Source organism: Patiria miniata, unplaced genomic scaffold (assembly GCF_015706575.1).
Source record: "Patiria miniata isolate m_02_andy unplaced genomic scaffold, ASM1570657v1 HiC_scaffold_5, whole genome shotgun sequence".
In the NCBI taxonomy this organism is placed as follows: domain Eukaryota; kingdom Metazoa; phylum Echinodermata; class Asteroidea; order Valvatida; family Asterinidae; genus Patiria; species Patiria miniata.
This window is the reverse complement of record NW_024037072.1, coordinates 31,388,009-31,403,411: the sequence shown is the minus strand read 5'-3', so window position 1 is coordinate 31,403,411 and position 15,403 is coordinate 31,388,009. Positions and strand designations below refer to the sequence as shown.

Genomic DNA, 15,403 nt, shown 5'->3' with positions numbered 1-15,403 from the left:
CAACAGATGTATACAGTACATCACAATTATTAACCAGTGTTTGAGACTTCCAACTTGAACTTTGTACGGAGGAACTGGACCACTGACCACTGTTACATATTTTGTTATTGATTAATTCAACTATCTGTGCTTCGCCTGTGAGCTGCATCACCTGGAACTCGAACGAGGTTTGTTCCCGTATCTGTTAGATGCGTGGCACCCCCATCAGCCGAATCTTGAATAAAAAGAGGACATTTTTGTTGCTCTCTACTTTCTTGGGAACAAGTGTTTCGCTGCGAGCTAGGCATGATGAAGTCGCTAATCGTTCTGGCGTTGATGACGCTCTGCGCTGTCGCGCATGGCAAGAGTTATGAAGGGTAAGTTTCGCATTTATGTATTTTTTTCCCTTTCACTAAGACTCCAGGTCACAGAATTGAGAAAAAAAGTCTTATGGAATATGTTGCTATATCATGGGGTGAGGAACAACAATGGATAAAACGAAACGTCCCGATTTGCTTGTTAGTTAAGGAGGCCATAATTATGCGGGAACACGGAACATCAACTGCTGTGCATGAGCGAATGTTTGAAAGTACATGTAATCCTGAAATGATAGTGCCGATGCAGGATTCCTGACATTTTGCTTCAAATTTAATTTTTTGTTAAAAAGTCTACATTAGTTCACACTGCTGATTTTCTTATTGAAAAAGTATATATGCCTAGATTTCATAATTTTATGTAACTTAAAACTTTATCAAAAAAAGTAATTCTTTCGAATTGTATGATTTTGTTTCTGTCTATTCGTTCAAAACCTAAATAGACAAAAGAACTAAATTGAAGGAGAAACGTTTACGTTTTAGAGCTGGTATTGCAATGAGTAAGAATTAATGTTGAAACTTAGTTGAACATGAAAACAGGTACTCTCATGAATCCATATCGACCAATGGAAGGGATGTATATAACGGCAACTCAGAAAATTAAGTTGACAAAATACATAAAAGGAATTTTTTGGAGTTTAGAACATTGTTTTCAACACGAGTTGCGAGGCTTTGTGGATTTTTGTTGGTCACCAACCGTTAATAAAACAGTATTCTGTTGTGGTAGAATGTGTGTGAAACAATTATTCCACAAATCATAAGGCTCATCGAAAGGTTGTTTAAGTAGCTGTACTCGGGTGTTCTTCAAAAAGTCGATTTTTATTTTATATTTATATATTTTTGATATCTAATTAATTTTGAATTTTTACGTTTTATTTTAGCGTAAATGTTACAAAACGCACAAAGAGATACACCCGAATTATTTCTTAGATATTAGTTTTCAAAGATTGGTGACTTAATAAACTAAACAATGATTTCATTTTGTTCAGTCCCCAGGGTTCCATTGGATAATATTTCTCCATTCCATGCCGCATAGAATTTTACGCCTATATATCTTCGCATATCGTAAACAAAATGCGAAATCATCGTTTCGTCTAGTAATGTAATTAATATTAAAAAAAACCAATAATTCGCATAAATTTTATTCAAAATATAGTGTTTGGTATTATATGTAGTTTATAAACGTTTTGTGTTAATATTTTGGCGCGATTAATAATTGCAGCAATTTTTGCGCAGAAGTATTTGTTTTATATTCTCAAGGTAGCCCCAACCCAGCCTTCAAAAAAAGACCAAAAGCTAAAAAGTAAAAAAGTAAATACTTTCAGTTTTTAGCAAATGCTTTCCAGTAAAAGCGTTTGCTTCATTTAATTCTTAGGCCTACAAATGCAAGTAAAAGCAAATGCTATAGTTTTTATACATACGACCCAATAATAGCACGGGGAGAGCCATCGTTTTCAATCTTGTATATAACGTTTCCCGAAACGTTTTTTTTTAACGTTATAACGTTTTCTTTTCTTTAATAAAGGTATCAAGTGTTCACCATCACACCAAAATCAAGAGCCCAATTGGAGCAGATGCATGAAATGATGGACCAAGTACGTATGGTTGCTATATATAGACACTTTACTTGTTTATGTAGGCCTACATTCTCCGTTTTGTTTGTTTTAAATCACTGAATAAAATTAAACTGGAATACATACACGAATGTGTTATTTGCAACTTAAAGTTGGTGTATACGTGCTTTTTCAAAATTTTCTTTCCCAAACGACATTTAAAGGAATACAATGTCTTGTAACAAATAAATTTGCTTGTTTGTTTTTGCAGGCCATTATACAGTTAAAAAACTGGTGTTTTTTTTAAAATGGCGCGCTCTGGTACAGAAATTGCGCACACTATTCAGAACGAATTAGGACTGTCCCGCTCTTAATTCAAAAGTTTTAATTAATTAATTGATTTACTTGTCCTGGGCCGATATTTTTTCGTGCGATGTCTCATTGGAAAGCTCATAACTAATGTAATGCTAGACAATTATCAATTAAATTTAAAATCTATTTTTCAAGCGGCCACACCCAAAAAGCGCGTATGTACCAACTTAAAATCTTTTGGAAAAAAAACAAACGGGCTATTCTTTTTAACTTTAGAAATAAAGAACAGCAGACTGAAAGTTTTGTTTTCACCGCAAGGTTTGACAATTGAAATAGAATTGAAATAAATGCATTGTTTACATCGATTTTGACGGTGTTTTTCATTTTCATGACTCGGTCTTCGCTCTTCAACAACAAATTTCCCCCAATGTTTAAGTTTCAACTAAAATAACTGACTTGATTTGCAGATGACTTCCATTTATATCTTTAGCCAGTTTATTTCAAGTGGTATGGTAACCAATATGTCGTTTGCTCGATGTACATTTGTTTTCGGTTAACTTAACGGTGTACAGTGAATTATATTAAAATCACTTCTGGTATGGATTTTGTTTTTGCCAGATCTACCACAGACTTCGGCTTTGAAGAATGATGAATCCACAGTTCTTTTTTTCTATTATTTATTATTATTAAAATTTTTAATACATTGATATTGAAAGTGTGTGTAAGGACATTTTACGTAGAAATTACATGGGCATATACCTAGCATGCTTGCATAAAAAATCTAATATTTCGACGGCACTAAAACACCATGATCATTGGAAATGTGAGTAGGCCTACGGAAACGCCTGCTGTTCCAAATGCTTTCTATCACAATAGACATGCGTATTATTGAGCCGTAAGGCAAAAAGCGAATGCGGCCCACTGAAAATGTACAGGGGTCCAAACAGTTTTGCCATTTTCTCTCAATTTTTCCAGGATTTGTCCAATTTTTCTTTGCAAAAGTCCCTGAAATCGTCATAGGTATTACTTTCTGGTCTAAGAGGTTTTTTTGGAATACAAAATAAAAACTGAAGATAACCAATGCTTTCATCCCGTGCACACGATGCAATATCACGGCCTTAATTTCATTTTCACCCAAACCAATCACAGCTGGACTTCTGGAGAACCGGCCCCGTTGGGGAGCCCAGTCAAGTGATGATTCCGGCCACCGACGTGGAATATGTCAAGCAGGCTTTGGAGGCCGTACAGCTGGAGTTTGAAGTGCACATCAATAATGTCCAAAGTCTTATCGACGAGGAGACGAAAGCCATCATGTCACGTGAGAAGGCCACTACCTTGGCTACCTTCGATTACAACAAATACCACAGCTATCAGGAGGTATGACATCCCTGCCCCAAACCAACCGGCGTCTTTAAACTGTTATGGTCTCGGGCTCCACTCGAGTAGTTTTTCCCCCATCGCAATTAAGCCCTCGGACATCGTGCTCAGAGTATATAGTGCTAATGAAATCGTCGGTGAACGGCATCAACCTAATATTGGCCTTTTAGTGAAACTTTTTTTGCTTGTTTTTTTCTCTCATAATTTATTACCCACAGTGCACAAACGAACTCCTGTTAATGTACCCTTAAGGAGACATTTTTAGTCATAAGTTATTCCTTCGGTAGACACCGGACATTAAGGAGACATTTCAATGTCTCAACTCCTAAGTTTAGGTACCATTTGTACCGTCGCAAGATCGATTGCTCACGGTCCAAAACGTAAATATACCAGAATTCGTGGGGGTAGGATAAGGGAAAGTAGGGTATTGGGGTCATTAAAGTTGGAAACATTTTGTGCACAACCCTATGGGAATGTCTCCCTAATCATGGGCGTCGCCAGGATTTTTCTAGAGGGGGGCAAAACATGTTTTTCCCAAAAAAAATCCTGTATTTCCCAACTTATTCTCGCTTTATCATTTTAGAAGGGGGCAGGGACATCCCAAACCCATGAAATTTACAGCAATATGACTTCGTGCCTCTTATTGTTTTCTTTTTTTCTCTTCCCCCCCTTTTTTTCCTCCAGTTTCTGGCTTTTCCAGGGGCGCAAGCGCCCCCTTGCCACCCTCTCGCGAAGCCCGTGCATGCCCCTTATGACTCAATTCTTATTGCTTACTAACATTCTTTCCTCTCTCTTTTTAATTTTTTAAATTTTTTTTGGGGGGGGGGGGGAATTTCCTAATCTATGGAATATCCCTATCAAAGGTCTGTAGCATGCGAGCAGATCATGCAAAAACATGTCTGCGTCTTGATCTCGAGATTCTGACCATTCAGCGGGCGCCTTCTATCGGGTCTTCCGTAACCCTGTGTTGTGTTACAGAATATGATATCGAAATTGACCAATCAACAGCTTAGTCCACATTTCGGATGTCATAGCCCCTAAAGACCACTCTGATTTGCTGGCGCACGGGGTCGCATACAATTTACATACTACGATATATTGAACGTTCAACCATGGTTTTGCCCACGGGAATGTCTGACCTCAGACTTATAAAGGGTGAGTCAAAAAAAGCGAAACCCAAATGTCGGGACTATTGTTATAGTGAAGTTCTACATGTAGCACTTTCTAAATCTAGAATATGAAGGCCAAATTCATAAGCTTTCGTTTAGTGCAAGAATCATTCATATCATTCAGGTACTTGTTAAGTTACGAAATTTTAAACACGACCACTGTTATAAAGTTCTGTCCACGGTTCACAAAAAAAGTGTGCGTTCTTTCAGCAAAACGAAAACAATTCACACACTTCCCTTTATGATTTGATTTCGTTTTGCTGAAAGAACACTTACCTTCTTGTGATCCGTGGACAGAACTTTAAAACGAAGGCTGTGTTTAAAATTAAAGTTGAACTTTTTGAATGATTTTTGTACTAAATGGAAGCTTATGAATTGGGCTTTCATATCCTAGATTTTGGAAGTGCTATGCAGACCTTCATTAAGACAATGGTCCCAACATTTGGGTTTCGTTGTTTTTGTTTTTTGACTCACCCTGCATATTTTCCTTGTATTATTCTAACACTCAATTCCAAGGTGACTTCGTGAGCTAGCGGAGATTGGTGGAGGGAGTCTGTGCTAGTTCTTCCTCCCATTCACCTTCTCATCCGTCGTGGGATATGTCACGGCATCACATGCAGTTTGGTATAAACTCACTTAATTTTTTTCCAGATCATGGACTGGGTGACTAACTTCCGCAAAGATGAATCTAGCAGTGCGCTCGTTATCGAGGAAATCAACGTTGCCACGTCATACGAAGGTCGCCAGATCAAGGCATTGAGGGTGATGAAACAAATCAGCTTTTTGTTTTGAGATACAAATATGGTGGGCACAACAGTAGGGCGCAGTGGGTTCCGGTATAATCTTACCAAATGTTACCCCAACCAAATTACGCCCCATTGTATCCCCAATCGTTCACCACATCTAAACAAGCTATGAATGATATCATTAACTTGTCATTAGTGGCGGAACGGATGTAGGTTCATCCCCACCAAAACCTGAAGAACAAAAAAAAACATAAACAATTGAGGAAATTTGACATTGATCTAGTAAATGTCCTTAATGCCAGTACTTTTGTTAATTTATTGGTACAAGCAATAAGTATGAATATCTGCTTACTTACAAGTTCATGTAAACACACAACAACAAGGTTTGCTTTTTGATGCAACAAACACTCCTAAAGTTACGAGTCGAATGCTTGTGCAGTTGCTGGTTTGAAAGAATTTTCCAAGAAAAAGGGCAGGCAAATTGACAACTGACCCTGGACCAATCCGTTAAGCCCCGCCCTATGGCGTTAATCACAGCCGTGATTTATGTCCGCTAAGCGTGCACGCGCATAATGACACGCAAGGCTATGAGCTCCTGCATAAATGTTAAAAGAATCATCTTTTGAAATCTATGGTGAGCACGTGTTAATTGCCCACGTGCGTAGTGGGCGGAGCTTACTGGTTCGTTACTGTGTTCGTCAGTGACTTCGTAATACACGCGCGCGCACCCCTGAGTACTAGCGCCCATTGGATAAATACTCAAGTTGCGTTAACTTCCGCTTCCAATGGTTCCAATCCAATGCTACTTAATGTACAGTGGGCGTGGTTTAAACTGAAGTGACGTCACACTTACCAACCAGATTAAGAGCGCAAGATACCTTTTACCAACCTTTTAATCAAATTAGCGATAATGAGCCCCCAATTTCCGTTATGGGGCCTGACATTGGAGCAGAAATGGCAAATTCATTGACATAAAGAGTGTTGCCTCTTCTTCTAGTTGACTACGGGGAGCGGGCGGCTCGGTGCTTACACCCAAGGAGGCATTCATGCCAGAGAATGGGTCTCACCGGCTACTGTCATCAACCTCCTCAAAAAGGTAAGACCGTGCTGTGTTGGGTATGCAGGTTTTTAAGTTTGACCAATAGTTTTGTGAAAAAAAGATTGTCAAACATTTGATGAAAACAAAATTGCTGCTGGTATTTGCCAACTCTCGAGAAGGTGATACTGGATTTGCGACTGGTATGAAAGAGAACAATGCAGAGTTGAATTGACTCAATCACAAGTCAAACATTTGTCAAATCACAAGTTTAAGCCACAAATATTATCTATGGATGAACAACGGAATGGAACGTCTTTGTCACAATAACTGGTCAGGCTTAAGATTGACTTTTGATGGACTTATGATGATGATATGACTACAATTCCATTCCAACCACGCTTGACTTCAACATGACTATAGCGAAACGAATTTGGAACATTTCTGAGGAGAAATATGCATACGTTGAAAAGGATGATTTTGGAGAAAGGGCTCTGCTCTCTAGCTACAAAAGACAGAAGGCTTCCCTATTTCTAACCTGTATTAAAATAATACAGGATAAATTGTGACTGATAGGTGACGAGATGACAACATTTGATTGACAAAACTACACCAACCTGACAACGCTCTGTTGTCAATTAAATGACAGTCAGTTGATCCTCCGTTAGAGAAATTTCTTCTTGAAACCTTCCTTTTTACTTGGTCCTCTTAAAATTTGCAGTTCGTCGATGCCTTTAAGGCCGGGGACAGTGTCGCCACTGAGTTTTTCAGCAAGTTCGACTGGTATGTCATTCCTTCATTAAACGTTGACGGCTACCACCACACTCGACCAGAAGCGGTAAGCCCCCAAATGAGAAGGGATAACACACGGATAACAGGTTTGATCGAGTATTACTTCAAATGCAATTTAGGCTGCAACTAAGATAGATTTCCTTCTGGGTGAATACATTGCCCTCATAGGGTCTTAGGTCATTCACTTCACACGGGGAAAATCATCAACAACGACAACAACGACAACAACGACAGCAACGACAACAACAACAACAACAAAACCACCAGTGAACAAAACAAAAAGTCGACCGTCCCCTTTTTCTCGAATAAGCTTCTCAACAATAAATGGATTTTGCCCTTCCCCTTTCGCTCGGTCCCCTCAATTAATGTATAATTTAAATAATCCCAAATCTCTCCTCCCCGTGTCTGAAAAAGTGGTTTCTAGTAAAGCAGAAGTGAATGGTATCGCACTGGAAATAATTCGTCAGTCACACCACGAAGTAACACCCATGTACATACCAGTAAAGACTAGCAATCGGAGAAAACAGCATCTAAAGTTGAACGCCTTCTAGAACAACACCTTCCGTCAAAATTGCAGAGTATTTTTAGTTGGGTTTCTCGTTGAGGACATTTTGATGTATTGAATTTATTGAATTCGTCACCGACACCACGGAGTGACCTTAACCCCCGCGAATTTGAAAATGTGTGTTTTGAGATACAAGCGATTTAAGTTGGTGATGTTTTGAAACGGTGATCTGAACATCGTTTTAGCATCAAAATTCATATTTTGTTTACATTGTCTGAAAGCTGGGATCTTGAATGCCACGTTAATACATGATTTTCATTGAAATAAATTACTATTAATGAGTTATCAAACTAATTAACCATAACGTCACTTCGTGAAAACTCAAAATTCAGATTACGCTGTGTTCGAGTTTTCACGAAGTGACACTAACCACGTGTATTAGCTAATGGGTTAGCGCTACTTCGTGATGACGCCAGAAGTGAGTCGCGCGTATCACGTGACATTTGTGTCACTTCGTGAAAACGCAAAACCCGTTTTTGACGCGTAGTGTGCAGGCACTTTACACAATGGTATAATACACTTCGTGAAAACGCATTTTCCGGTTTTGACCCATAAAGTTGCAAATGTTAATTAATGTTTATTAATGTTTTGACAAAACTAATTAACTATGTGCTTAGCAACTTCTTGAGGTGATAGATTATGTGTAATTAATCACAAATCAGGAAAAAAATCGAAATCGCAAAATATCGATTTTTCGAGGTTAGTGTCACTTCGTGGTGACGGTGACGAATTTTCTGTTTTTGATCCGTTTGTATATTAAATTAGCAAGAAATAAGAGAGAAAAAAAGGTGAGTGCTAGTTCGTGAAACCAAAAAGCTGCGAAACTATAAATGTTTGTTTTCACGAAGTAGTACGGTACGCTTCAATTATTACAACACTGGGAGAGTGTTACTTCGTGGAAACGGAGGTCAGCACGCGCGAGCTCACACAAGGAGAGTGTTACTTCGTGAAAACGTTTTTGCTCGCATTTGAGCAGAGCGCGCGCCATGCATTTCAATGGTAGGCTGAATGGAACTTGAGTACTACTTCGTGAAAACGAAAATTGTCACTTTTGCGCAAAAGTTGCCATGGATACAAACCGTCACCGACACCACGAAGTATACTTCGTGAAAACGTTTTTGCTCGCATTTGAGCAGAGTGCGCGCCATGCATTGCAATGGTAAATGGAACTTGAGTGTTACTTCGTGAAAACGAAAATTGTCACTTTTGCGCAAAAGTTGCCATGGATACTTAGCGTAATTATTAAAGTAAAGCTCTTGAAGCTTTGAAACTTCGTGCAATGGTAGGCCTTGATAAATAATGTTTAAAAATCAAAAAAACTGGAAATCGAAAAAAAAATATGGTTTAACACGGTAGAGTGTACACTCTTCTTGTTTGAGCGTGCGCGCGCTGACCTCCGCTTCCACGAAGTAACACTCTTCTAGTGTTGTAATACATTGAAGCGTGCTACTCCGTGAAAACGAAATTTTACAGTTTCGCAGCTTTTTTGGTTTTACGAACTAGCACTCATCTTTTTTCTCTTATTTCTTGTTGTTTTAATACACAAACGGGTCAAAAACAGCAAATTTAATAACATCAATACATCAAGTGTCTACAACGAGAAACTCAACTGAAAATACTCTAAAGTTTTGACGCAAAGTGTTGTCCTAGAAGGCGTTCAACTTTAGATGCCGTTTTCTCTGATTGATAATTTTTACTGGTATGTACATGAGTGTTACTTCGTGGTGTCGGTGATGAAACATTGTCACTTTCGCGCAAAAGTTACCATGGATAATTAGCGTAATTATTAAAGTAAAGCTCTTGAAGCTTTGAAACTTCGTGCAATGGTAGGCCTTGATGAATGATTTTTAAAAATGTAAAAAACTGAAAACCGAAAAAAATATGGGTTAACAAGTAGATTGCTATTTCGTGGTGTCGGTGACGAATTTCGTCCCAACTGCTCCTTTCATTTGTTTGAGAATACTGTTTTGTATTATTAATCTCAGTAATTCTCAGAACCTCTCAAAAAGTTGACTCAAATTAAAACAGGTATCTTAACAATATTCACTTCTGATTTTTGCAGTCGAACACTGACCGTATGTGGCGTAAGAATCGTCAACCTACCTACACCCCATCTTGCACAGGAGTCGATATGAACAGAAACTATGGATACAAATGGGGTAGGGTAAATAATTATGCAGCTTTGAGGTCAATTCAATTTTCATAGATAGATTTAAAATGAGAAGAAATACAATTAAAAAAGAAACGTCTCTCCGAGTTTCAAAGAAACTATCAAATATCCCGTTTAAATAGGAGTGTTTCCAGTGGCGCACCCAAAGGGGGGCCCTCGGGGGCTTGAGCCCCCCCCCCCCCCGGTCAATTTTTTTTTTTTTACTCCCATTTTGACCTTGTGATATGTATGTGGCCTACTTTCGAGTATTATAATAGGGGTGTAAGTGGTGCCACCAACGTCAAAATAGTTCCCCCCCCCCCACCAAAGCCAAATCCTGGATGCGCCACTAAGTGTTTCTAGACCAAAAATTGAGGAGCCTAACAAACTAGGGGACTTTTCAAAGAGCTGATTTTTTTTAGGACTAGGCCTAATGCTTGTTGCTGTAATAACAAAAATGGACATCAAATATGGCTGGTGAGTGCACAGTGTCTATTGCTGGAGTTATGTTCAGACTGCCAATATCAGAAACTGCTTAACACGTGACAATTATGCAAAGTAATTGGGTGCCTAAACGAAAATTGCTTTTCTTTTTATTTCAGGTGGATCCGGTTCGTCTGGTTATCCCTGCTCCGAGGCTTACCGCGGGGGAAGCGCCTTTGATGCCGTCGAACTCAAGCAAGTCACCGACTGGCTCCTTGGTCTGAAAAATGGCGGGCAACAGTTTATGATCCACGTGGATGTGCACAGCTACAGCCAATACTGGGTCTATCCGTACAGCTACACTTATTCATCCACTGCTAAAGTGCCTGATCTTGCAGACCTGGTGGGTAGCAAGAGCGGATCCGGGGGGCCAAAGGGGGCCATGCCCCCCCCCCCAAAAAAAAAAACGAAACCAATTTTTTTTGTATGTGACATCGCAATAAAGGCAGGCAATGAGTACACCACCATCTTTTCCTCAAAAACACATTGGTTAAAGTGGTCAGAAATTGCCTCAAATCGCACCACAGAGCATCCAGAATCCAAAAAATGTTCGGGGCCCTTAAGCGGGCCCCGAACCCCACGCCGTAATTTTTTGGACCCACTTTTTTGGGGGACCAAAATTTTTGGGGCCCCCCCCCCAAAAAAATTGTGTTCTGGATCCGCCCTTGGTGGGTAGATGGGTCTAGTCCCTAGCAAGACATTAAGCAAAGCATCTTTGTATCGGATGTTTTAGCTCAAGACACAGAACAACAAAAGGGATGGGACACAGAATTCAACGTCTATTTTTTACACAAACAAAAGTTTTCGCACTTTTTAACGTGGCTTGCAATTAACGGGGAGAATTGTTTTTTTCCCAAACGAGATCGGACAATATCAAAGAGGGCGCTCTCACTGTCTCGCTGCATTATGCATATTCATGATGTCCATTGCCCAATTTCACGGCGCTGCTAATAAAGCAACCACACTTGCTTAGCACAAAAAAATCTGGCTTTATTAAAGCTGTTTACCGGCCAAACTCCACGTGATTGTCATGCTATAGCAAACAACAGCTGTATACTTATCACTAGCAATATACATGACATGGAGTTTTGGCTGGTATTAACCTGCTTTTATAAGCCAGACTTTTTTGTGCTAAGCAATTTTTTTTGCTAACCAGCGCCGTGAAATTGACCGCAGGACTTTAGAGAACAACTTATATAACAAGAAATAATGGCAAATAAATCATCGACGATTGGTGGCTGATTCGTGGACTGGTTGGAAGTAGTCCTGACTTCTAACCAGGTGATCCGAGTTCGAATCTAAGTGGGCCTTTTTCACTTCTTCTTATTTTACCTTTTCAAATAACTGAAGAAGGGCCATTTCTCTTGGGTTTGTGATGTGGAGAACAAGGCATTAGATATGCATGTATTCACCAATCAGAAGATTGGAAACGGATATCGGTAAAAAAAAGATTCGCTACGGGGGGGGGGGGGGAGAGCTCAATTTTTTTCCGACCCACAAGATTTGGGGCCCAGAGATGTTCTTGAATGAAATTAACTAAGTTGTATCCTCTTTTATATACAGCTACTGAGTGAAAAAATCACACTGAGAAAATGATCTTTTTGAAGACCATTACGCCCACTATAAGTATCCCAACAAATTGGAATTTGGAAAAGATTAGTTTTTATCGGGTTTCTTTGATTGCAAACAATGCAAGTGTGTACCCATACTGTCCAATTCATGGCCAATTTGAACAATCTTTGTGCACTACATGTATGTTTTTACAGGAAAGAGTAGCCCATGCTTCAGTCGCCAAACTGACAGCTGTGCACGGCAAATCATATTCAGTCATGACCTCCGGAGACTGGTGTAAGTACTTCTTCAACCACACTCTAGAAATTGTTCGGTCGGATCTTTACCCTCTCATTCTATCAAATGATGATGCATGATTGTTACCTTTGATAGATGTGTGCATCCTGCATTAGCAGTGGTGTAGCAAGCAGGCCTGGGGTGGTGGGGTGGTTGTGGTAAGGGGGGGGGGTTAACCCCCTCCCCCTTGCTGCCCCTTTGTGTACAAGTGCCCCTTTTCACCAGCGTTTACCCCCCCCCCCCCACCACCACCATATTTGTAAAGACTGCCCTTTGTTTTTAACACAAGTGGGTACTCTTGTGGTTACGGGGAGTTGCGGACAGCGTGCGGGAAGGAGGTAAATTACTTGAGCTCTGCGTTTTGGGAACTGCTTATGCGCGAATTGTACATAGTCGTGTGAGCTATGCATGCTGGGGTTACGCTGGCATGTACGGCTGATGTGCAGTGGCGTAGCCAGGAATTTTATTTTTCAGTGGGGGGCGCTGGGGGGGGGACTGGAACATTTCATGGGGGGCGTCATGTAGGGGCGTCAATCGCCTCTCAAAAGTGGGGGGGGGGACATACCTTGATCAGAACTGATGCGAGCGCGAAGCGCGAAGCCCTTACGGCGTAGGGGTTCGGGGCCCGCTTAAGGGCTTTAAAAAATTGGATTCTAGATGTTCTGTGGTGTGATCTGAAGCAATTTCTTATCACTTTCCTCCATGCTTTAACTAATATTTAAAAGATAATTATTTGAACATCGTTTTCGAGGTTGGAGTCATTGAATCAGCTATCGGTATTCTGAGCTATAGGCGTGGGGTTCGGGGCCCGCTTAAGGGCCCCGAAAAAAATTGGATTCTCGATACTCTGTGGTGTGATCAGAGGCAATTTCTTACCACTTTAACCAATAATTATTATCTTAGCACAAAAGATAATAATTTAAACATAATTTTCGAGGTTTTCTCAGCTGAAGGCATAAGAAAAATTTTTGAACATTGTTTTCGAGGTTGGAGTCATTGAATCAGCTACCAGAATTCTGAGCTATATAGGCGTGGGGTTCGGGGCCCGCTTAAGGGCCCCGAAAAATTTGGATTCTAAATGCTCTGTGGTGCTATCTAAGGCGATTTCTGACCACTTTAACCAATATTTTCTAAGCAAAAGATACATTGTAGTACACAATAGGGCCCTGTAAATGAGACACGAGTTCAAAAATCGGGGGGGGGGACATTTGATATCGTGTCCCCCACCCTTCAAAAAGTGGGGGGACCAGTCCCCCTGTCCCCCCAGGATTGACGCCCATGGCGTCATGTAGATCAATGATAATTTTTTTAGAAACTAAAAATCTCAGTGGGAGGGGGGGGGGGCGACTGGGGGGCGACAAGGTTTCATGGGGGGGCGGTCGCCCCCCCCCCCCATTCCCCCCCCCCCCCCGGTGGCTACGCCACTGCTGATGTGTAGCAAGTACAAGGCTCTCTTAACAGTACGTTGCTAACACTGGCTTGCATGGTCGATGCGTAGCGGGTACAAGGCTGTACTACTGTGCATTGCTTATGATGTTGGACATTGTTTATGCTGTTGTACATTGCCTGTGTGGTTGCCTCGAGTTTGATAAAAAAAATTGGCTTATCAGGATTCAGTCACTTTTATAGCCAGAATAAATCCCTGTCATCTGATTGGTTGGTCGTTGATCATGAATTGAATTATTTGTCTCAACGCACGGCCTGGGCGCACGGCAAAAATAGAAGATCCTTTCATGGTAAATGGAACTTCTATTAACCGTGTAAAGGAACTTCTTTTCGTGCAGTGTGGATGGGCCGTGGGTAGGGATGAATAATTCAACACAGGTGATCAACGACCCACCAATCAGATGACGGGGATTTATTCAGGCGTTGCTTAAATAAATATTGAAATCCGTACGTCTGTTTTTTTTTCCACACAGACCCAGCAGCTGGGGCTAGTGAGGACTTTGGTTATATGACCCTAGGAGCTAAGTATTCCTACACCGTGGAGATGCGTGACACTGGGTATTATGGCTTTGAGCTTCCTGAGAACCAGATTCAGCCTTGCGGTGAGGAGACCTATGCTGGGTTCAGGGAGATGTTCCGCCAGGTTCTGCTTGAGGTATAAAGACTTCTCAGGGGGTCAAAGGATGCAGAACTGTACCGACAGCTCATTACAAGTGAAATGTTTATGTAACACCACAATCTGCACTCCTACAGACAAGTATAGTTATGAAATCTTGAAATCTCTATAATCTCTAAAATAATGAAGTTAAATTACAAAATAGGTAGATAATAGCCTGAAACACAATGACTGTTGGTTCACACAGTGAAATAACTAGGATACTCCAGAAAGGACAAAATATGCATAAACTAGCCATTTTGATGGATTTTCTTGGAGAAATTTTAGAAGTAACACGAGAATAACAAACATATTTTCAAGGAATAAAGGCACAACATTTCGCAGACAGAAAGTTGGACAAAACAGACAGGACAACTTATATCTGAAATATTAACGCTTGATAGTTCATTAAAAAAAAAACCCAGATATTTGAAGATATTTGACAAATGCAGGCATTTATGAGCCGGGTGAAAATATCAAATGCAATTCTAGTATGACATCGAATGGGAGGTTTGCGGTAACACCATGCGAATGAAAGATATCCCTTAGTGAGTTGTGTGATTCTGAGACGAACCAGTTGGCTTAAAATCGACGTTTTGAAGAGTATGCTCTGCTCGTCATCAGGAAACTCTCCAGTATGACATTACAGTGTAGTGTTTTGACATGTATTGTGTTACCAATTGTCATCAATATGATTGTACCTCTGCCTCGGGAATTGCAAGGGGGAAAATAGTTTTTTTCGATGTTCCTCTAAAACTTTTATTCCAACATAAAACATTTATCAGTAGGAATCTTTTGCCCTTTTTTTGATTTTCATAATTGAAAATTAATAATCATTGGTTATGATTAATGAACCAAGTTATGAACAAAGTACAGAAGCGATATTATACCTTTGAATATGAATAAAATGAAGGTGATT

At 40.2% G+C, this 15,403-nt stretch overlaps 1 protein-coding gene across 1 annotated transcript; it reads left to right on the top strand.

Annotated features, from left to right (window-relative positions):
* The first annotated feature begins 1,888 nt into the window (after positions 1–1,888).
* LOC119741825 (carboxypeptidase B-like) lies at positions 1,889–15,403 on the top strand. The gene is made up of 9 exons (XM_038217730.1): positions 1,889–1,948; positions 3,368–3,595; positions 5,416–5,526; positions 6,508–6,606; positions 7,268–7,384; positions 9,966–10,062; positions 10,655–10,878; positions 12,302–12,383; positions 14,303–15,403. The coding sequence occupies exons 1-9, from the start codon at positions 1,928–1,930 to the stop codon at positions 14,488–14,490; spliced, it is 1,167 nt and encodes a 388-aa protein (XP_038073658.1). The 5' UTR covers positions 1,889–1,927; the 3' UTR covers positions 14,491–15,403.

Excerpts from the sequence above, each read along its gene's own strand:
- LOC119741825 (XM_038217730.1), top strand. The coding sequence starts at position 1,928 with ATGCATGAAATGATGGACCAA. Across the intron at positions 3,596-5,415 it reads AATACCACAGCTATCAGGAG|ATCATGGACTGGGTGACTAA; the intron begins GTATGACATCCC and ends ATTTTTTTCCAG. Across the intron at positions 7,385-9,965 it reads ACCACACTCGACCAGAAGCG|TCGAACACTGACCGTATGTG; the intron begins GTAAGCCCCCAA and ends TGATTTTTGCAG.